At 37.4% G+C, this 23,041-nt stretch overlaps 1 protein-coding gene across 1 annotated transcript in view; it reads right to left on the bottom strand.

Moving 5' to 3' along the window:
* Window positions 1–23,041, bottom strand: part of CDKL3 (cyclin dependent kinase like 3) — an 89,046-nt gene that overhangs the window by 53,186 nt on the left and 12,819 nt on the right. Inside the window, 3 exon segments of the mRNA XM_070045194.1 lie at window positions 1,604–1,743; window positions 3,779–3,891; window positions 20,745–20,923. Of these exon segments, the coding sequence (XP_069901295.1) occupies window positions 1,604–1,743; window positions 3,779–3,891; window positions 20,745–20,923 (432 nt within the window).

Raw genomic sequence — 23,041 nt, forward strand, 5'->3', positions numbered from 1 at the left:
GGCCCGTGAGCCATGGCCGCTGAGCCTGCGCGTCCGGAGCCTGTGCTCCGCAACGGGAGAGGCCACAGTGGTGAGAGGCCCGCGTACCACAAAACAAAAAAAAAACAAAAACAAAAAGATGTTCACTGTAGCAACTTTACCAATAGTGAGAGAAAAAACCTGAAAACAAATGTCCAAATTGCAAGATCAGTTAAATAAACTATAGTACAGTCACACAATGAAACACTATGTAAGCCCTAAAATTATGATGTAGCTCCATACTTACTGACATGGTAGTATGCTTAAAATATACTGCTAAGTGAAAATAAACAGATTACATAGCAGTGTGTAAAGTATGATACCTTTTAAAAAGCATAAACTTCTATGCTTGTAGTTGGTTGGGAAAAGCCCAGAAGTATATAAACCAAAATGTTAATAGTAATTTTTCCTGGATTGTGGGGTTGGGAAAATCTTAACTTCTCCTCTTTGTTTATCAAGTATTCCTATTTTTCTTATGATCATTAGGTATTCTTTGTATGATCAAAACTATGACATGAAAAAAGAAAGAAACTGAAGTGAAAATGTAGTAAACAAGTCTTATCCTTTAATAAACTCTAGTTCTTTCCAAGTACCAAAGAAACAACTTTCTTCCTTTGATAATAGTCTTTAGATGTTACATGTCATATGTTTAATTTTATCTAAATAACAGCAACAACAGTTAACATTAACAACATTTGTTGATAGCTTCTTCAAGGCTCTGTGCTGAGAATATTTCTACCATTACCTCATTTAATCCTCCAGCTCCAGAAAATAAATATTGTTAATGTTGTTTTACAGCCCAGTAAACTGAGGCACGGAGACTGACTTGCTCAAGTTTACAGAGCTAATTAGTGACAGAGCTGAGTTTTAAACAAAGTTCATGTGAATCCAGAGCCCCTTCTTATAAACATCACACTATACTTGCTTTGAAATTTAGGTAACCACTTTTTTAAGGGCTGTACATTGGAAACAAGATACCTTAGTTGACCCTGGGAAAGGAAATTGGCTGGAAAGAGAAAATAAATAGAAGCAAGTAACTCTCTCACATTTTGAATTTTGTACTAAGTATGCTGGTATATTTATTATGCAGTTCAAAATAAAATTTAAATTTTAAACTAATTTAAAAGTGCTATATAATGTTTTGCTTCCTCTGATTCAACCTGAATTTTGGTACTGGTGTATCCTGAAACAACATTAAAACTGCAGCTGCGAACGCCTTGTGCATACCTTAGAATACCACTGTACAAGGAACAAATCCCTTGGGTAGACTGCTAGGAAGACTGGCTGTTAAGAGGTGTTGATAAACATGGTAAGTCCTTAAAACTTTCCAGTTTATCCCTAATTATCAATAAAATTGGGATAAACAAAAAATAATAGACAGGATTACCCCAGGGGCCTTTCATTTCTAACAGCCTGTGACTTTTAATTTCTCTGAACTTAAGACATAAAGACAGAGGAATATAGTAACTTTTAACAGATAACATTACTTCATGAATCCTTTTGGAATCTCATTAAAGTAATATCCTAAAACTGTATTATAATTTATGCAAATTTCCCAGTATAAGTCCTTAATCTCTTAACATACATGAACAATATCTGCCAACAATCCATTTAGCTTTGGGTATTTTTTTCTTGCATTTTTGGGGTGTTGAACTTGAGGAAGGACCACCCCAGCAAAAATGGGATTCTTGGAAAAGATATTCTGCAAGTGAGGTGTCAAATTGCCTGAAAAGAGAAAAAATATATACATAAGAAAACCAGGAAATTATTCTACAATCAAAATAATAAATTGTTATGTAGTCTGCATTAAATTACTAAAAAGGGAGAATAACAGTTAAGTTCTTTTAATTTTTTAAAGTTGAACAAGAAACTATCTGAATACAGCATAAAAAAATGTGAGTTTCCCCAGTAATCTATTGATAGTACATAGGCAGTAGAAAATATAAAACCACATGTGCATATTCTTTTCCCAAAATACAAGACATATAATGCCATTAGAAAAGGCACATTCAAACTTTTACATATTTCTATAAGGGTATATAAATGGTTTAACTAGCAAGTGTTCATCAGCAAACCCTTACTCAAAACAGCTAAAATACTAAAATTATATATAAATAGGAATTCCGCAAAGAAGAAACAAGGCTATAGAGTAGTAGTAGAATGGAAAGAACTATAAATAGGAGTGGAGAGAGCTAAATTCTAGCACTAGCTCTGCTATAACTAATTCTGTGACCTTGGGCAAATCTTCCTTTTCTGTGCCTTGGTTTCCTCATTTGTAAAATAACAAAATTGATCCCACCGTCTCTAGAGGTCCTTCTAACATTAATCTCATAACCAGAACTTTAAAGATGACAGAAAAAAGTATGATGCTTTAAGGCTCTGAACTGTATCTTTAATCAATATTTACCCAGATTCACGGTTTTTATAGTTGTTAACAGTACCTTTCTCACGATCCTGTAATTACATGTTTATGTATAGCTTCCTCACCACAAAAAAGGCTCCTCAAGCTCCTCATTCAGAGGTATATACATATAAAATCCTTGAAACTCCATGAGCAATGCTAATCATGAAAATGTTTTGGTAATCAAAGCAGATGAGCTCTCTGCTTATCTACTGTGGTTTAAAAAAAGTTTTCTCAGTAAATAATTGGTTTTCTATTTCCAAGCACTTTATTTATTTATTTATTATAAATTTATTTATTTATTTGTTTTGGCTGTATTGGGTCTTCATTGCTGTACGTGGGCTTTCTCTAGTTGTGGCGAGTGGGGGCTACTCTTTGTTGCGGTGCACGGGCTTCTCATTGCGGTGGCTTCTCTTGTGGAGCACGGGCCCTGGTTGCATGGGCTTCAGTAGTTGTGGCGTCAGGGCTCAGTAGTTGTGGCTCGTGGGCTCTAGAGCGCAGGCTCAGTGGTTGTGGTGCACAGGCTTAGTTGCTCTATGGCATGTGGGATCGTCCCAGATGAGGGCTCGAACCCATGTCCCCTGCATTGGCAGGCAGATTCTTAACTACTGTGCCAACAGGGAAGTCCTCCAAGCACTTTTAAAAAACATCAAAATCAACTCTATTACTCAAAAGTCCTCTCTGAAAGAAGCAAATATTTGTAGAAGCCAAAATTTTAAAACAACTTTCAGACAAATTGAAGTAGGTTCCTGTTTTACTATTTTTCTTAGTATCAACCATCAAAACATGGCATAGCTATTTGCATCCTGGCAAAGAAAAATATTATCTTCAAAAACAGAGGAGAGGGACTTCCCTGGTGGTGCAGTGGTTAAGAATCCGCCTGCCAATGCAGGGGACACGGGTTCGATCCCTGGTCCAGGAAGATCCCACACACCACGGAGCAACTAAGCCAGTGTACCACAACTACTGAGCCTGTGCTCTAGAGCCCGTGTACCACAACTACTGAAGCCCATGCATCTAGATCCCATGCTCCACAACAAGAGAAGCCACTGCAATGAGAAGCTCGAGCATCGCCATGAAGAGCAGGCCCCGCTCACCACAACTAGGGAAAGCCTGCGTGCAGCAACAAAGACCCAATGCAGCCAAAAATAAATAAATAAATAAATTTATATTAAGAAAAAAAAAAAGGAGGAGAATTTTCTACCTTTTTTATCAGCCCACAGCATTCATCTACTCCCATCTATCAAAAAAATATGCTTCCCTGTTCTTATAAAGAAAACACTAAATTTGAAAATCAAGCAGAATTGATCTGGAAACACTTATTTGAGGCATTTAACAGTATATTTCAGTAATACCTACCTACTTTTAAAACAATTTTATGAAGTAAATCCAAATCAGAGCTGCTAGGAAGATAGGGATTTCCAGTGGCCATCTCAATGATCATACAGCCCAAAGCCCAGATATCCACAGGTCTGAAACAGACAACAATAAATCACTTTTCATAGAAAAATATATGAAACATCTTTTCTGAAAAAACTTTTTTTTTTTTTTTTTTTGGCTGCACTGTGGGGCTTGCGGGATCTTAGTTCCCCAGCCAGGGATCGAACCCATGCCCCCTGCAGTGGAAGCACAGAGTCCTAACCACTGGATCACCAGGGAATTCCCTAAAAAAGAACTTTTAAAATAAACTTAAGGCTAAAGAAAACAGAATGGTTAAGTGGTATCATTTATCAATTTTCACTACAATATCATATAGCAACTTTAGGATATATATTAAATATTATCATGTTTTATTAGTAACTTAAATAGTTTATATTTAAGTTGCATGAGAAGCCATGTAGCAGTCCAAAATAATTAATTATAATGCTAAAACTGTTTCAAATACTTATATAAGGACATTATGATAAATGGTTTATGACGTAGAATAGCTGAATACTAAAATCATCTTGTACTTAGAAAGTAAAAATCTTAAATATTTTACCACTTACTTTATTTATCTTAATGCATTGTGAGTCATCCATAATTCAAGCTTTTTTTCCCCACATAATCAGTTTTTTTTTTAATTTAATTAATTTATTTATTTATGGCTGTGTTGGATCTTCGTTTCTGTGCGAGGGCTTTCTCTAGTTGTGGCAAGTGGGGGCCACTCTTCATCGTGGTGCACGGGCCTCTCACTATCGCGGTCTCTGTTGCTGCGGAGCACAGGCTCCAGATGTGCAGGCTCAGTAATTGTGGCTCACGGGCCCAGTTGCTCCATGGCATGTGGGATCTTCCCAGACCAGGGCTCGAACCCGTGTCCCCTGCATTGGCAGGCAGATTCTCAACCACTGCGCCACCAGGGAAGCCCCTAATCAGTTTTTTAAATAGATAAAAAGATGCCCAAACTTACATTCAGAAGAAATTATAAATAAACACTATAAGGAGATCTATTTTTCACTGATCCAACTGACAAAAATTATAAAATTTGATAACTGCTATGTTGGTGAGGCTATGGAAAATGAATACTCACATGTACTGCTCTGGGAGTATAAATTTAAACAACTTCTTTGGAGGAAAATTGGCAAAAGCTACTAAAATTTTAAATGTACATACTTTTGACTAAACACCTTTATTCTTAAGAACTTATCCAAAGATCTACTCACACATGTGCACAAAGATAAATTATAAGAGAATTTCACTGCAGCACTGTTTGTAGTAGAAAGATTGGGAACAACCTAGACATCCATCAATACGGGAATAGCTATGTAAGTTTTTGTACAACCACACAATGAAATATTAGTTGTTAAAAAGAATAAGGTAGGTCTATCTGCATGTGTTAATATAAAGTGATCTCTGAAATAAGCTCTCAAGTAAAAAAAAGCAAGATTCATTAAAGAAATCAGAGGAGATCTAAATATAATAAATGGAGAGACATTCCATGTTCATGTATACGAAAACTCAATATTGTCAAGATGTCAGTTCTTCCCAACTTGATCTATAGATTCAACGCAGTCCCAATCAAAATCCAATTTGGAGAGGACTTCCTTGGTGGCGCAGTGGTTAAGAATCCACCTGCCAATGCAGGGGACACGGGTTCGAGCCCTGGTCTGGGAAGATCCCACATGCCGCGGAGCAACTAAGCCCGTGCACCACAACTACTGAGCCTGCGCTCTACAGCACGCAAGCCACAACTACTGAAGCCTGCGTGCCTGGAGCCCATGCTCCACAACAAGAGAAGCCACCACAGTGAGAAGCCCACGCACTGCAACGAAGAGTAGCCCCCGCTCACCGCAACTAGAGAAAGCCTGCGCGCAGCAACGAAGACCCAACATAGCCAAAAATAAATACATTTATTTTAAAAAATCCAATTTGGATATCAATAAATTGATTCTAAAGTTTATATGGAAAGGCAATAGAACCAGAAAAGCCAACATGATGTTGAACAAGAACAAAGTCAGAAGAAAGACACTATCTGACTTCAAAATGTACTATAAAGCTACAGTATGTGAGACAGTGTGATATTGGTGAAAAAATAGACAAAAAGATCAAGAAAACAGTATACAGTGCCCAGAAATAGACTCACAGAAATATACTCAACTGATCTTTTTTTTTTTTTTTTTTTTTTTGCGGTAGGCGGGCCTCTCACTGTTGTGGCCTCTCCCGTTGCGGAGCACAGGCTCCGGACGCGCAGGCTCAGTGGCCATGGCTCACGGGCCCAGCCGCTCCGCAGCATGTGGGATCTTCCCGGACCGGGGCGCGAACCCATGTCCCCTGCATCAGCAGGCGGACTCTCAACACTGCGCCACCAGGGAAGCCCCTCAACTGATCTTTGACAAAGGAGCAAAGGCAATTCAGGAAAGAAAGTCCTTCTAATAAGTGATACTGGAACAACTAGAAATCCATATGCAAGAAGAAATGAACCTAGACATAGAGCTTGCACTTTTCACAAAAATTAACTCAAAATGGATCATAGACCTAAATGTAATATGCAAAACTATAAACTTCTAGACAATAATATAGGAGAAAATCTAGATGACCTTGTGTTTGGTGATGAGTTTTTAGATACAATACTAAAAGCATAATCCACAAAAGAAAAAATGGCTAAGAAGTACATCATTAAAATTTAAAACTTTTGCTCTGTGAAAGACACTGTTAAGAGACTGAAAAGAGAAGCCACACAGTTGGAGAAAATATTTGCAAAACCCATAACTGATAAATGAGCTGCATCCAAAATATACAAAGCACTCTTAAAACTCAATAATAAGAAAACAATCAGGGACTTCCCTGGTGGCACAGTGAATAAGACTCCACACTCCCAATGCAGGGGGCCCGGGTTCGATCCTTGGTCAGGGAACTAGATCCCACATGCATGCCGCAACTACGAGTTTGCATGGTACAGCTAAGGAGCCCACGTGCTGCGATTAAGGAGCTGCTGAGCCGCAACTAAGGAGCTGCTGATCTGCAACTAAGGAGCCCACTGGCCACAACTAAGACCCTGTGCAACCAAATAAATAAAGAAAACAATCAAATTAAAAATTGGGCAAAATATCTGAACAGACACCTCACCAAAGAAGATATACACATGGCAAATAAGCATATGAAAAGATGTTCAACATCATATGTCATCAGGGAACTGTAAATTAAAACAGTGAGATAGATACCACCAAACACCTATTAGAATGGCTAAAATCTAAAACACTGACAATACCAAATGCTGGTAAGGATGTGGAGCAACAGAATTCTCACTCATTGCTGTTGAGAATGCAAAATGATACAGCCACTTTGGAAGACAGTTTGACAGCTTCTAACAAAGCCAAACATAGTCTTACCATACAATCCAGCAAAAATTGCACTCCTTGGTATTTAGCCAAATGAGTTGAAAAACTTATGTCCACAAAAAACCTGCAGATGAATGCTCATAGCAGCTTTATCCATAAGTGCCAAAACTTGAAAGTAGGTAAGATATCTTTCATCAGGTGAATGGATAAACAAACTGTCAGACATACATACGATGGAATATTAAATGATTACAAAGAAATGAGCTATCAAGCCATAAAAAATATGAAGGAACCTTAAATACACATTGCTAAGTGAAAGAAGCCGTCTGAAAAGGTTGCATAATGTATGACTCCAATTATACGACAGTCCAGAAAAGGCAAGTGTATAGAGAGATTTAAAAGATCAGTGGTTGCCAGGGGTCCAGGGAAAAGGAGGGAAAGATAAAATGGTAGAGCACAGAGGATTTCTGGGGCTGTGAAACTATTCTGTATGATACCATAATGGTAGATACATGGCATTATACACTTGTCAAGACCCATAGGAAACACAATACAAAGACTGAATATTAATATAAATGATGGACTTTAATTAATGATAATGTATAAATATTGGTTTATCAATTCTAACAAATGTACCAAACTAATGTTAGATGTTAATAATAGGGAAACTGTGCTGTGTGGGTGGGGGTAAAGGGCATATAGGGAAACCCTGTACTTTCTGTTCAATTTTTCTGTAAACCTAAAACTGCTCTAAAAAAGTAAAGTATATTAATTTAAAAAATTAAAAGAGAGAAAAAAAGCAAGATTCTATACAATATATATAGTATGTTCCTATTTCTGTTTAAAAGGAAGATGTGTATCTGTGTGTATTGCTAGATAATGATTTTAAGGAACAAATGACTTAACTGTGGTGTATACAATTTGTTAAGCCCACATTACAACAAAAACTGGATAATAGGAACTTAAAAGCTTGCTTACTTCACAAGTTTTAAGAACTTACAGCAGAAACTAACACAACATTGTAAAGCAGTTATACTCCAATAAGAAAAAAGGAAAAGAAAAAAAAGAACTTAATAGAAATTTATAAGTTTTAGTGAGAAACACTAAAATTAAGACCAACTTATTGCCTTCAAAGTTTTAAGTAAATTATTTTTAGGCACTCTCCCTACAGTATGAAATTCTTACTCACCTCCTCCACTTCTAACAGAGGCACTAAAAACACTCCTACACAAATACACAGCTTGTTCTGAACTTTCACAGTTCAGTTTGGTAAGGTAAGGCATCATCTGCAGAACTGTAAAGAATTATCTAGGCAGGCCTTTCAAAGAGCAATAGGAGACAAAATACATATAGTTGATTGTCACTGCAGTGCTAATCTTAATGGGCTCCCCCATTATCTGAAGTATGAATAAATCCTAGGATAACATGCAGGAATAAGAGGAGGATTAAAAAGAATCACATGGAGGAAGAACTTGGAGATCTGCTGACCTACTCTCCAGTGAAACTGCTGAAAATTATGAAAAAAACCCCACAATAATTAAAACCTCTAGAAATAGTCCTAAGGGCAAACAGTGGGGGAAGGACTTGGAGATCTGCTGACCTACTCTCCAGTGAAACTGGTGAAAATTATGAAAAAAACCCCACAACAATTAAAACCTCTAGAAATAGTCCTAAGGGCAAACAGCAAATGAAAAAAAATCTATTCAAGAAAATCTATGAAGGGACTTCCCTGGTGGCACAGTAGTTAAGACTCCAAGCTCCCAATGCAGGGGGCCCAGGTTCAATCCCTGGTCAGGGAACTAGATCCCACATGCATGCTGCAACTAAGAGTTCACATGCCCAACTAAGGAGCTGGCAAGCCGCAATTAAGGAACCCAAGTGTCGCAACTAAAACCTGGCGCAACCTAATTAATTAATTAAATATTTTAAAAAAGAGAAAATCTATGAAAATTTGTTTAAAAAGATGAGTCTGTGGTATTTGAATCAAGACCACTCTCTCCCTCCTCCACTCTAGCTCAGTAAGGCAAAGACACTACCCTACACAGTTCCAGCCAAGAACTTCAGGCTTCCTTTTTCCCTAGCTCACAGTCAGAGGGCTTTATTCCCAAGAGGAAAACTTCAGTATTTCTCATATTTCCCCCAGTTACCTGTTCCTGAGGCTAAGTCCTGGGTGAGTGTGGAGAAAAACTTCAAAACAGCAAGAGAAAAATAATTCATCACTTACAGAGGAATCTCCTTAAGATTAACAGTTGACTTCCCAATAAAAACAATCTAGGCCAGGGACTTCCCTGGTGGTCCACTGGGTAAGACTCCACACTCTCAGTGCAGGGGGCCTGGGTTCGATCCCTGGTCGGGGAACTAGACCCTGCATGCATGCTGCAACTAAGAGTTTATACGATATAACCAAGGGTCCACATGCCGCAACTAAGGAGACCTCGCATGCTGCAACTAAGACCCAGCACAGCCAAAACAGATAAATAAAAATAAATAATAAATAAATATTAAAAAAAAACAATCTAGGCCAGAAGGCAGTGGTACAACATATTCAAGCTGCTCGAAGAAAAAATTATTAACTAAAAATCCTATATCCAGCAAAGTTATCTTTTAAAAATGAAGGTGAAATAAAGACTTCCCCAGATAAACAAAAATTAAGAGAATCTGTTACCAGCACGCCTGTGTAACAGGAAATACTAAAGGAAGTTTTTCAGGCTAAAAACAAGTGACCCCAGACAGTAATTCAAGTCCACACAAAAAACAATGAGCCCAAGTAAAGGTACTTATGTCATTATAAAAGACTGTACATTACTTAACCATAAAAAAGAATGAAATTTTGCCATTTGCGACAACATGGATGGACCTAGACGGTATGCTAAGTGAAATAATTCAGACAGAGAAAGACAAATACTGTATGATATCGCTTATATGTGGAATTTAAAAAATAAGACAAATGAACAAACATAGCAAAACAGAAACAGAATTATAGATATAGAGAACAAACATGTGGTTGCCAGAGGGGAAGTGGGTGGGGGAAGAGAACTAGGTGAGGGGAGTTAAAAGGTACAAACTTCCAGTTACAAAATAAATGCGCCAAAGGGATGAAACATACAGTATGGTGAACATAGTCAGTAATTATGTAATATTTTTGTATGATGACATATCATAACTAAATTTATCATGGTGATTATTTGAAATGTATAGAAATATCAAATCACAGAGGGTTATAGGTCAATTACATTGGGTTGGCCAAAAAGTTCGTTCGGGTTTTTCTGTAAGATGTTACGAAAAACCCGAACGAACTTTTTGGCCAACCCAATACTTTAGAAACAAACAAACTCATAGAAAACGAGATTAGATTTGTGGTTACAGCAGAGGCAGGGGGATGTGGGGGGAGGGTAAAATGGATGAAGGTAGTCAAAAAGTATAAACTTCCAGATATAAGATAAATAAGTACAAGGGATAATGATAAATATAATTAACACTGCTGTATGTTACATATAAAAGTTGTAAGAGAGTAAATCTTAAGAATTCTCATCACACAGAAAAATTAGTTTCTACTTCCTTAATTTTGTTTCTATGTGAGATGATAGATGTTTACCAAACTTACTGTGATAATCATTTCATGATGTATGTGAGTCAAATCATTATGCTGTATACCTTAAACTTATATAGTGCTGTACGTCGATTACATCTCAATAAAATCGGAAGAGAAAAAGACAGTATAAATTCCTATTTTCCTCTTTTATTCTCTTGATTTATTTTAAAAGCAATTGTATAAAATACTCTGCATATAGTATATTGTTGGGCCTATAACATATAGAAATGTAATGTATGTGTAACATTATTTGCCAATAACAGCAAAAAGGAGGTAAGAGAGAGCAAAACTGTTTTGGCTAAGGAAATTACTATAGATTATAAAGTAATAATTACAACAAGGTATTTTGGGGTTTGTAACATTAATAAATTATTATACACAGCAAAAATACCACAAAAAGACAGAAAAGGGAATAAAGCTATATAGGAGTAAGTTTTCTATGTATATATCACTGGAATTAAACTAATATAAATCTGAAGCTGATTATGATAATTTAAGGTGCACATAATAAACATTAGAGCCACCACTAAACAAATCCCCAAAACATATAGTAAAAAAAAAATCATTAAAGAAATTGAATTGAGGGACTTCCCTGTCTGTCCAGTGGGTAAGACTCCATACTTCCAATGCAGGGGGCACAGGTTCGAACCCTGGTTGGGGAGCTAAGATTCCCACATGCTGCACAGCGTGGCCAAAAAAAAACAAAAAAACAAAAAAAGAAATTGAATTGATACATTACAAGATATTCACTTAATGAAAAAGGAAAGCAGTAAAATGGGAACAGAGGAACAAAAAGGACATGAGACACAAATAAAGAAATAAAGCAGATGTATGGACTTCCCTGGTGGTGCAGTGGTTAAGAATCCGCCTGCCAATGCAGGGGACACAGGTTCGAGCCCTCGTCTGGGAACATCCCACATGCCGTGGAGCAACTAAGCCTGTGTGCCACAACTACTGAGCCTGTGCTCTAGAGCCCGCAAGCCACAACTACTGAGCCCACATGCCACAACTACTGAAGCCCGCGTGCCTAGAGCCTGTGCTCCACAACAAGAGAATCCACCGCAATGAGAAGTCCACGCACCGCAATGAAGAGTAGCCCCCGCTCGCCACAACTAGAGAAAGCCCGTGCACAGCAACAAAGACCCAACACAGCCAAAAATAAAATAAATACATAAATAAATTTATTTTTTTAAAAAAAGGATATATTAAAAAAAAGCAGGTGTAAATCCAACTATATCACTAATAACATTAAATGTGAATAGATTCAACAATCTACTTAAAAGGCAGAGATTGTCAGCCTGAATTTCAAAAAAACATAATTCAACTATATGCTGTTTACAGGAGACACATTTAATAAATTTTACACATTTATTCAAAGATACAAACAGCTTGAAAGTAAAAGGAATGAAAAAGCTACATCATGCAAACAACAAGCACAAGAAACTGGACAAAGTAGACTTCAAACAGAAAATGTTACTAGAGATAATGTTATAATGATAAAAGTGTCAATTCATCAGAAAGCTGTAACAATATAAACATGTTGAGAACAACTGGACAGAAGATCAACAAGGAAATAGAAGACTTGAATAATACTATAAACCAGTTAGACCTAATAGACATCTATCGAATACTTCATCCAATAAGAGAATACACATTCTCTCAAGTCACATGGAACATTCACCAAGATAGACTATATGGTAGGCCATAAACAAACCTCAATAAATTTAAAAAGACAGAAATGATACAAAGTATATTCTCCTATCACAATAGAATACAATTAGATATAAGTAGCAGGAAAATTTGGGAAATGACACATTACTAAATAACAAATGTATCAAAGAAGAAATCAAAAGGGAAAACAGAAAATACTTTGAGATGAATGAAAATGAAGAAACAAAACAAAATTTAGGGTATGTAGGTAAAGCAGTGCTTAGAGAGAAATTTACAACTATAAATGCCTATATTAAGAATTAAGACAGACAACACACCTATCCCTATCTACACAGCAGCACTATATACAATAGCCAAGACATGGAAACAACTTAAATGTCCATTGACAGATGAATGGATAAAGATGTGGTATACATATACAATGGAATACTACTCAGCCATAAAAAAGAATGAAATAATGCCATTTGCAGCAACACAGATGGACCTAGAGATTATCACACTAGTGAAGTAAGTTAGAAAGAGAAAGACAGACACCACATGACATCCCTTATATGTGGAATCTAAAATACGACATAAATCAACTTACCTATGAAACAGAAACAGAAACAGACTCACAGGTTATAGAGAACTGACTTGTGGCTGCCAAAGAGGCTGGTGGGGTGGGGGAGGGATGGATTGGGAGTTTGGGATGAGCAGATGCAAACTATTATATATAGAATGGATACACAACAAGGTGGTACTGTATAGCCCAGGGAACTATATTCAATATTCTGTAAGAAACCATAATAGAAAACAATATGAAAAAGAATATATATCCATGTATCAATATAACTGAATCACTTTGCTGTACAGCAGAAATTAACACAACATTGTAAATCAAATACCCTTCAATAAAATTAATTTTTTTTAAAAAGAATTAAGACAGATATTAAATCTACAACCTAACCTTCCATTATAAGACACTGGAAAAAACAGAGCAAACTAAAACTACAGCAACCAGAAGGAAGGAACATTATTAGATTAGATTAGAGTGAAAACTAATGTAACAGAATTTTTTAAAATAGAGAAAATCAATGAAACCAAAAGATGGTTCTCTGTAAAAATCAACAGAATCGACATTTAGCTAGAATGACTAAGAAAAAAAGAGTGAAGACTCAAATTACTGGAATCAGAAATGAAAGAAGTAACACGACTACCAACTTTACAAACATAAAAAGTACTATCAAAAAATACAATGAACAGGGACTTCCCTGGTGGCGCAGTGGTTAAGACTCCGAGCTCCCAATGAAGGGGGCCTGGGTTCGATCCCTGGTCAGGGAACTATATCCCACATGCATGCCCCAACTAAGAGTTCGCATGCCACAACTTAGGAGCCGGTGAGCCTCAACTAAGGAGTCTGCCTGCTGCAACTAAGACCTGGCACAACCAAATAAATAAATAAATAAAATATTTTTAAAATACAATGAATAACTGTATACCAACAAATTAGAGAATTCAGATTAAAGGATAGTTTCTGAGAAAAACACAAACTACTGAAATTGGTTCAGGAAGAAGTCAACAGGTACTTCCTTGGTGGCCCATTGGTTAAGACTCCATGCTTCCACTGCAAGGGGCACGAGTTTGGTCCCTGGTTGGGGAACTAAGATCCCACATGCTGTGTGGTGCAGTCAGAAAAATAAAAAATAAAAAGACAATCTAAATAAACCCATAGCAAGTGAAAATTCTGAATCAGTAATCAAAAGCTACACACAAAGGAAAGCACAGGCCCAGAGGGCTTCACTACTGAATTCCACCAAACATTTAAAGAAGATGATCATGTGAATTCTTTACAAACTTTTCAAAAAATAGAAGAAGTATGAACAGTTCCCAACTCCTTTTTAGAAACCAGTATTATCGCGATACCAAAATCAGACAAAAACATCACTAGAAAAGAAAACTACACACCAATATCTTGTACACATATGGACACAAAAATTCTCAACAAAATACTAGCAAATTGAATCTAGCAACATATAAAAAGAATTATACACCATGATTAAGTGGGATTTATCCCAGGAACACAGGTTAGCTCAACATGGAAAAATCAATTAATGTAATACATTATATCAATAGATTAAAAAACAAAAATTCGCATGATCATCTCAGCAGGTGCAGAAAAAGCATTTGACCAATACCCTTCCATGATAAAAACCCTCAATAAACTAGGAATTAAAAGGAAACTTTGTCAACACAACAAAGGGTACCTATGAAAAACCCACAGCTAACATCATACTTAATAGTGAAAAGATGGGGAGTTTTTCTCCTAAGATTTGGAATAAGACAAGGATGTCTGCTCTTATCACTTCTATTCAACATTGGGCTGGAGGTTCTGGTCAAAGAAATTAGGCAGGAAAAAGAAATGGAAGGCATCCAGACCAGAAAAGAAGTAAAATTATCTCTACCCAAAGATAACGACCTTTTATACAGAAAGTATAAATCCACTAAACAATTATTAGAACTAATAAGTTCAGCAAGGTTGCAAGATACAAGATCAATACACAAAAATCCCTTGAATTCTTTTACACTTGCAATGAACAATCTGAAAATGAAATTAAGAAAATTTGATTTACACTAGCATCAAAAAGAATAAAATACTGGGACTCTCCTGGCAGTCCAGTGGTTAAGACTCTGCACTTCCACTGCAGGGGATGTGGGTTCGATCCCTGGTCAGGGAACTAAGATCACACATGCCATGCTGTGTGGCCAAAAATAAAAAAATTTTTTTAAATAAAAAAATAAAAGAGGGCTTCCCTGGTGGCGCAGTGGTTGAGAGTCCGCCTGCTGATGCAGGGGACACGGGTTCATGCCCCGGTCTGGGAAGATCCCACATGCCGTGGAGCAGCTGGGCCCGTGAGCCATGGCCGCTGAGCTGGCGCATCCAGAGCCTGTGCTCTGCAACGGGAGAGGCCACAACAGTGAGAGGCCCGCATACCGCAAAAAAAAAATAAAAGAAAATAAAAAATAAAAGAATAAAATACTTAGGAATAAATTTAACAAAATAATGTAAAATGTAACAAATGTGGCCTAATTAAACTCAAAAGCTTTCGCCTAGCAAAGAAAACCATAAACAAAACAAAAAGACAACCCACAGAATGAGAGAAAATATTTGCAAATGATGCAACCGACAAGGGATTAGTCTCCAAAATTTATAAACATCTCATGCAGCTCAATACCAGAAAAACAGAAAACCCAATCAGAAAATGGGTGGAAGACCTAAAGAGACATTTCTCCAAAGAAGACATACAGATAGCCAACAGGCACATGAAAAAATGCTCAACATCATTAATTATTAGAGAAATGCACATCAAAACTACAATGAGATATCACCTCACACCAGTCAGAATGGCCATCATCAAAAAGTCGACAAACATAAATGCTGGAGAGGGTGTAGAGGAAAGGGAACCCTCCTACACTATTGGTGGGAATGTAAATTGGTAAAGTCACTATGGAGAACAGTATGGAGGTTCCTTAAAAAACTAAAAATAGAGCTACCATATGATCCAACAATCCCACTCTTGGGCATACACCCAGAGAAAAACATGGTTTGAAAGGATACATGCACCCCAGTGTTCATTGCAGCACTGTTTACAATACCCAAGACATGGAAGACATAAATGTCTATCAACAGATGAATGGATAAAGAAGATATGGTACATATATATAGTGGAATATTACTCAGCCATTAAAAAGAATGAAATAATGCCATTTGCAGCAACATGGATGGACCTGAATATTATCATACTAAGTGAAGTAAATCAGACAGAGAAAGACAAATATCATGATATCGCGTATATGTGGAATCTAAAAAAAATGGTACAATTGAACTTATTTACAAAACAGACTCACAGGCTAAGAGAAGGAACTTGTGGTTACCAGGTGGAAGGGTGGTGGGGAGGGATATATTGGGAGTTTGGGATTGACATGTACACACTGCTATATTTAAAATAAAATGCCTTACCATGAAAAAATGTAAAATGTATGTGCTAAAAGCTATAAAGCATTGTTGAAAGAAATTAAAGATCTGAAAACATCTTATGTTCATAGATGAGCAGACTTAACATTAAGACAGCAATATTCTCCAAACTGATTTATAGATATGCAATCCCTATCAGAATCCTAGCTGTCTTATTGGCCAAAAACCCCACAAAATTGATAAATCTGATCCTAAAATTCACATGGAATTGCAAGGGTCCCGTAACAGCCAAAACAATCTTAAAAAAGAAGAACAAAGTTGCAGCACTCACACTTCCTGATTTCAAACTAGCTACAAAGCAATGGTAATCAAGACAGTGTGGTTCTAGAACAAGGATAGAGATACAGATCAATGGAACAGAATCAGAAGTCCATAAATAAACCATCTGATTTTCATCAAGCGTGCCATGACCATTTAACAGGGGAAAAAAATCATCTCTCCAACAAATGGTGCTGGAACAACTGGCTAAACACATGCAAAAGAATGAGGTTAATTAAATTAACTTCATTTAAATTAATTAAATTAACTTCACATTTAATTAAAAATTAACTCAAAACAGATGAAATACTTAAATGTAAGAACTAGAAGTATAAACCCCTTAAAACAAAACAGAGGGGTAAATCTTCACAACCTTGGATTTGGCAAAGGATTCTTAAATATGACACCAAAAGCATAGGCAACAAATGGAAAAAACAGATAGAATGGACTTCATCAAAATAAAAAAATTTGTGTGACAAAAGACACAAGTAAGAAAATGAAGAGACAGCTACAGAGTGAGAGAAAATACTTGCAAATATATACCTGATAAGGAATCTGTATCTAGAGTATGAAGAATTCTTCCAATTTAATAATAAAAGCCAATGTAATTTAAAAATGGGCTATGGATCTGAACAGACATTTCTCCAAGGAAGATATATAAATGTCCAATAAGCACATAAAAGATCAACAATGAAGTTCAACAATCATTAGTCATCAAAGAAATGCAAATTAAACCCATAATGAGATACCACTTCACACCCATTAGGATAACCAGAATCCAAAAGTCAGATAATAACAAGTCTTGGTGAGGATGTGGAGAAATTTGTAACCCTCATACTCTGCTGGTGGGAAAATAAAATGATGCAGACACTTTGAAAAACAGTCCGGCATTTCCTTAAAAAACTCGACATGGGGCTTCCCTGGTGGCACAGTGGTTCAGAGTCCGCCTGCCGATGCAGGGGACACGGGTTCATGCCCCGGTCCGGGAAGATCCCACATGCCGCGGAGCGGCTGGGCCTGTGAGCCATGGCCGCTGAGCCTGCGCGTCCAGAGCCTGTGCTCCGCAACGGGAGAGGCCACGACAGTGAGAGACCCGCGTACCGCAAAAAATAAAAACAAAAAAAAATTCGACATGGAGTTACCATATGACCCACAATTTCAAATCCTAGGTACATACCCAAAAGAAATAAAGACACATGTCCACAGTAAAATGTGTATACAAATGTTCACAGCAGTATTATTCATAATAGCCAAAAAGTGGAAACAATCAAAATGTCCATCAACTAATGAATGGGTAAATAAAATGTGGTATAACCATAAAATGGATATTATACAGCCAAAAAAGATAAAGTACCGATACATGCTGCAACACGGATGAATCTTGAAAATAGTTAAGTGAGATAAATCAGTCCCAAAGGACCAGATATTGCATAATTCCACTTATATGAAATGTCCAGAATAGGCAAATCCAGAGAAAATGAAAGTAGATTGGTGTTTGCCTAGGCCTGGAAGGGTTGGGAGGAAATGGGGAGTGACTGCTAATGAGCACAGGATTTCTTTTTGGGGTGATGAAAATGTTCTAAAATTGAATGTGGTAATGGTTGCATGACTCTAAATATACTAAAAACCACTGAATTGTACACTTTAAATCTGTCAATTGTATGGTATGTGAATCATATCTTTAAAAGAGCTGTCATTTAAAAAGGCTAGATTAAACTAAGTAGATACACTTTTGTGTAATAAAACTATTAAAAATGCAAGAAACTGATTATAATAAAAGTCAAGGGACTTTCCTGGTGGCGCAGTGGTTAAGAATCTGCCTGCCAAGGCAGGGGACACAGGTTCGAGCCTGGTCCGGGAAGATCCCACATGCCGTGGAGCAGTGAAGCCTGTACGCCACAACTACTGAGCCTGCGCTCTAGAGCCTGTGAGCCACAACTACTGAGCCCATGCGCCTAGAGCCTGTGCTCTGCAACAAGAGAAGCCACTGCAATGAGAAGCCCGTGCACTGCAATGAAGAGTAGCGCCCGCTCACTGCAAGTAAAGAAAGCCCGTGCGCAGCCATGAAGACCCAACACAGCCAAAAATAAATAAATAAAAAAATTTTTTAAAGTCAATATCATGGCTACTTTTGAGGTTAGAAAGAATATTGTAAGTGGAATATGGCACATAGAGGGTTTTATGGGGTAGCCTGCAAAACTCTATTTTTCCATCTCGTGATGGAAGTATACATTTGTTGTGTGAGCTTTTCTTGTATCTGTGTTTTATTTTACATGTTTTAAAATGTAAAGATGTTAAAATTTAACATGTTTTAAAAACTCACTAGCAAATTTATTTCAAACTCAATGTGAAGCCTTGCATTAGAATCCAAACTGACTATACACAAGGCATCAATTTTGGCTCTCTAGAATACAAGAGATTACACCTATCCTCAAGGAATTTATCTTTCAGCAAGAAGAATATTTTAAAAAGAGGTAGATAGAACTAGGCCATATTAAATATTAACTGGCACAAAATCTACATATAATGTACAACAGGATTTAGAGAAGGATATGATTTGGGGGGCAAGGGATAGGAATAAGGGGGTACATCAGGAAAGGAATTTAAGTAAATATCACAAACAGGGTAAAACTGGGAGAGATCTTACAAAGGCTACATTGATTGAGCATTTACTGCTTTTTCATTTTTCTCATTCATTAAATCATTTAATCCTCACAATAAACCTATGAAACTGGTTCCATTATTATTTCCATTATACAGATAAAGTAACTGAGGCACAGAGGTGGTCTGCATACGGTATCAGTGATAAGTACAGTTGAAAACATACCCTGGATAGACTTTGGGTAAATTAGTTTACTTTTCTTAGTAAACTTACTCACTTTCTTACTTTTTTAGTGTCTTACTCACTACCTGCCTTAGTGTGTCGTCTTATCTGAAATGGGGATAAAATACTAGCACCTTCATCAGAGGGTTGTTGTGAAAATTAGATAATTTAATGCATGTAAAGCATTTAGAACAGTTTCTAGCTTTAAAATAAGTACTTAATGATATTAGATTTAAAAAAAATAAATTTATTTATTTACTTATTTATGGCTGCATTGGGTCTTTGTTGCTGCGCGTGGGCTTTCTCTCTAGTTGCAGTGAGCGAGGACTACTCTTCATGGCCATGCATGGGCTTCTCATGGCGGTGGCTTCTCTTGTTGCAGAGCACAGGCTCTAGGAGTGTGGGCTTCAGTAGTGTGGCACGTGGGCTCAGTAGTTGTGGCTCACAGGCTCTAGAGCACAGGCTCAGTAGTTGTGGTGCACAGGCTTAGTTGCTCTGCGGCATGTGGGATCTTCCCGGACCAGGGCTTGAACCCATGTTCCCTGTATTGGCAGGCGGATTCTTAACCACTGCACTACCAGGGAAGTCCCAATGTTAGACATTATTATAATAACAGAACAATGGTTTCTAGGAAAAGCATGTGAGAATTATCCCCACTCCCATTTCTTGTATTCAGTTGTACAACTTGGTCCCTTTGTTCTTCAAGATTCATTATTTGTTTATTAGATTGTTGTTTCCTATACTGTTTCGCAATAGACTGAGACCTTTCTACTTTTTGAGGCATCTAGAACAGTTCAATTTAAAAATGATTTGCCAGTCTTTGCAAAGATTGTGCCGTATTCAAGAAGCAGGAAATCTGGCAGATCCTGTGGTAACACTGGCAGAGTATAGTAAATGTAGAGCCTACAGATAAGCAGAGGAGGCAACTCTGTTAAGAGTGGGGCACAGCTTAAAGCAAGCATGGATACAGCCTGAGGGGTGACTGCATAGGTCTTCCGGGGCTGGGGCCACTCAGCCCCAGAGGGCAAGCGTGGTAACGTCAATAGCAGGGCAGGTGCCTAGGGTCTCTCTGCTCTATTTTGGGGTGTCCCTTTTCTAGCCCAAACCCAGATGCAGAAGGCAGAGGATGTCAGTAGTATGGGTGACAGATACACCAAGGGAAAAAAAGAGACGGCTAGGAAAGGCCAAGCAGGATTCCCAAATATACTTACTTTCCATAAGATGTATCTTTTAATACTAATTCTGGAGCTCTATACCAGCGTGTGGCCACATAGTCCGTATAAATGTCTCCAGGAGCTGCTAGCGTTCGTGCAAAACCAAAATCACAGAGTTTAGTAATTCCTGACTGGGATACTAAAATATTCTCAGGTTTTATATCTCGATGAATGATCTAAAAACAAACAGAAGATGCAATAGATTAAAATGAGCTTTCATTATCTAGAAAATCTCTCAACAATTACATAGAGAAAATCTAGCTAATTAAGACAGGAAAGCTATTTTCTTACCAAATGCAAATGATTAAGTACACAATGCAAAAGCTAAATAGTTATATACTTTCAGTTCTTGCCCCATCCATCATCTCCAAACAAAGCCAAGAAAACAGACATAATACTGAAAAGGTAAATCACATTCATAAAAGGAAAAGTAATTAAAAGAACTTAATGGAAAAAGTTTAACTTTCCTTTAACCCCATGTCACACTCCAAGTACTGCTCTTTCTCTCATTTCCTTCGCAGCTAAACTTCTCGAAGACATTATTTTTACTCAGTCTTCACTTTCTGTCTTACCACTCATTCACTCCTCAAGGTAATGCAATCTGTCTTCTGCTCCCACATTCAAACTGCCCTAGCCAAAGTCATCAACATCCTTGTTGCTACATCCAACACACACCCCTCAATACATATCTTACTTGGTATCTTAGTGTAAAAGATATCAACCAGTCTTCCATTCCTGACTTCTGGGACCTAAAATTCTCCAGTCTCCTCCTATGGCAGTTCCTTTTTCTCTCTCGGTCCGTAAATGTAGGGTTCTGGTCTTAGGCTTCTCTTCTCTTACATCTTGTTTCCTGCACAATCTCAACTACTTTTTTTTTTTTTTAGCACTTTCTTCACTTGGTTATGGGAACACCATATTCTTTTGGGCTTCTTCCCATCTATTGGCTGTTCCATCTCAATCTCACCTACTATTACAGCCTTAGTAACTATCCATAAACTGATGACTTCCCTATTTCTATTTCTATCTTTCCTGGTTTCCACAAGGAATGGAAGTCCACAAGAAGTCCCACAGGGCTGAACCACACATCCCACAAACTCAGCAAATCCAAAACTAAACGCATCATCTTTTCTCCCAAACTCATTTGTTCTCAACAGTCCTTTAGCTCAGCAAATGGAACCAACATAGATCCCATAGCTCAAGCCAGAAATCAAGGCACTTTTCTCCCTCAGGTTCCATACTCTCAACCTGTCTACTTCTCTCCCTAGTTCAAGTTCCCTCAGTTCTCTCATCAAAATTACTAGCTTACCAAATGGTCTCCCTGAATTCACTCTAATCCCCTCCAATCCATTGTCCACAGTGAAATCACAGTACTATTTTAAAATCACATGTATGATTATGTCACTCCTTCAAGGATTCCCTACCCGACAGGACAAATTTGAAGCTACGTGAAATGGCTGGTGAGGCCTTATAGGATTTGGTCTCTGCTCACATTCTCAATGTCCCTTCGCTAGCCTATTGAATATTAGCTCCCCAATTCTCCAGGTTTGTGTCATTATTTTTTGCATTTGCTGATGCTGTTCTAACCTCCTAGAACACTTTGCTTGGCCAACTATTTCCTCAGGTCTCAGCTGAGATGCTTCTATTAGATGTTCCTTCTATATGTTCTCACATTATTCTGCACTTCCCCCTTCACAGCATTTGTCATGCTTATTATTAATTGCCTATTTACTTTTTTGTCACTCCCGTTAGACTGTAAGTTCCATGAGGGCAAGATGTACGTCTGTTTTGTTCAGGCTATATCCCCAGGGCCCAGTACAATGCCTAAAACAAAGAAGGCATTTAAAACCTTTATCAAATGTATTAAGCATATTCTCGTCACCAGAAAAGTATCATGACACGAGTGAAAATATCTTGTTGACAGAAATCTGGGATCTTTCCTTTTTTATACAACTTGCTGCTATAAGCCTTTGGGGATGGCTCTTGTTCTGCCTCACTCTTCCTCCTAAATGGCCAAATAATTAATTTAGGGTAATGAGTCACCTTAAAGGAGACATCTATAAAACTACATTAGTCCTGTTTTACTTCTACAACTTTTATTGAGTGACTACTATATGCCAGGCACTATACCAAGATCTGAGGATATAACATGAGAAAAAATAAACATGGAAAAGCACGTTAAGATACCACTTCACACATTCTGCCTACTACACATCCATCACCCTCCTCCTCAGTGCTCTAAACATGGGGGAGAAAGATTCACTCAGCTGATGTCCTAATGTTCTCACTCGTTTTAA

The sequence above is a fragment of the Globicephala melas genome, chromosome 3 (assembly GCF_963455315.2).
Source record: "Globicephala melas chromosome 3, mGloMel1.2, whole genome shotgun sequence".
Taxonomy (NCBI): Eukaryota; Metazoa; Chordata; class Mammalia; order Artiodactyla; family Delphinidae; genus Globicephala; species Globicephala melas.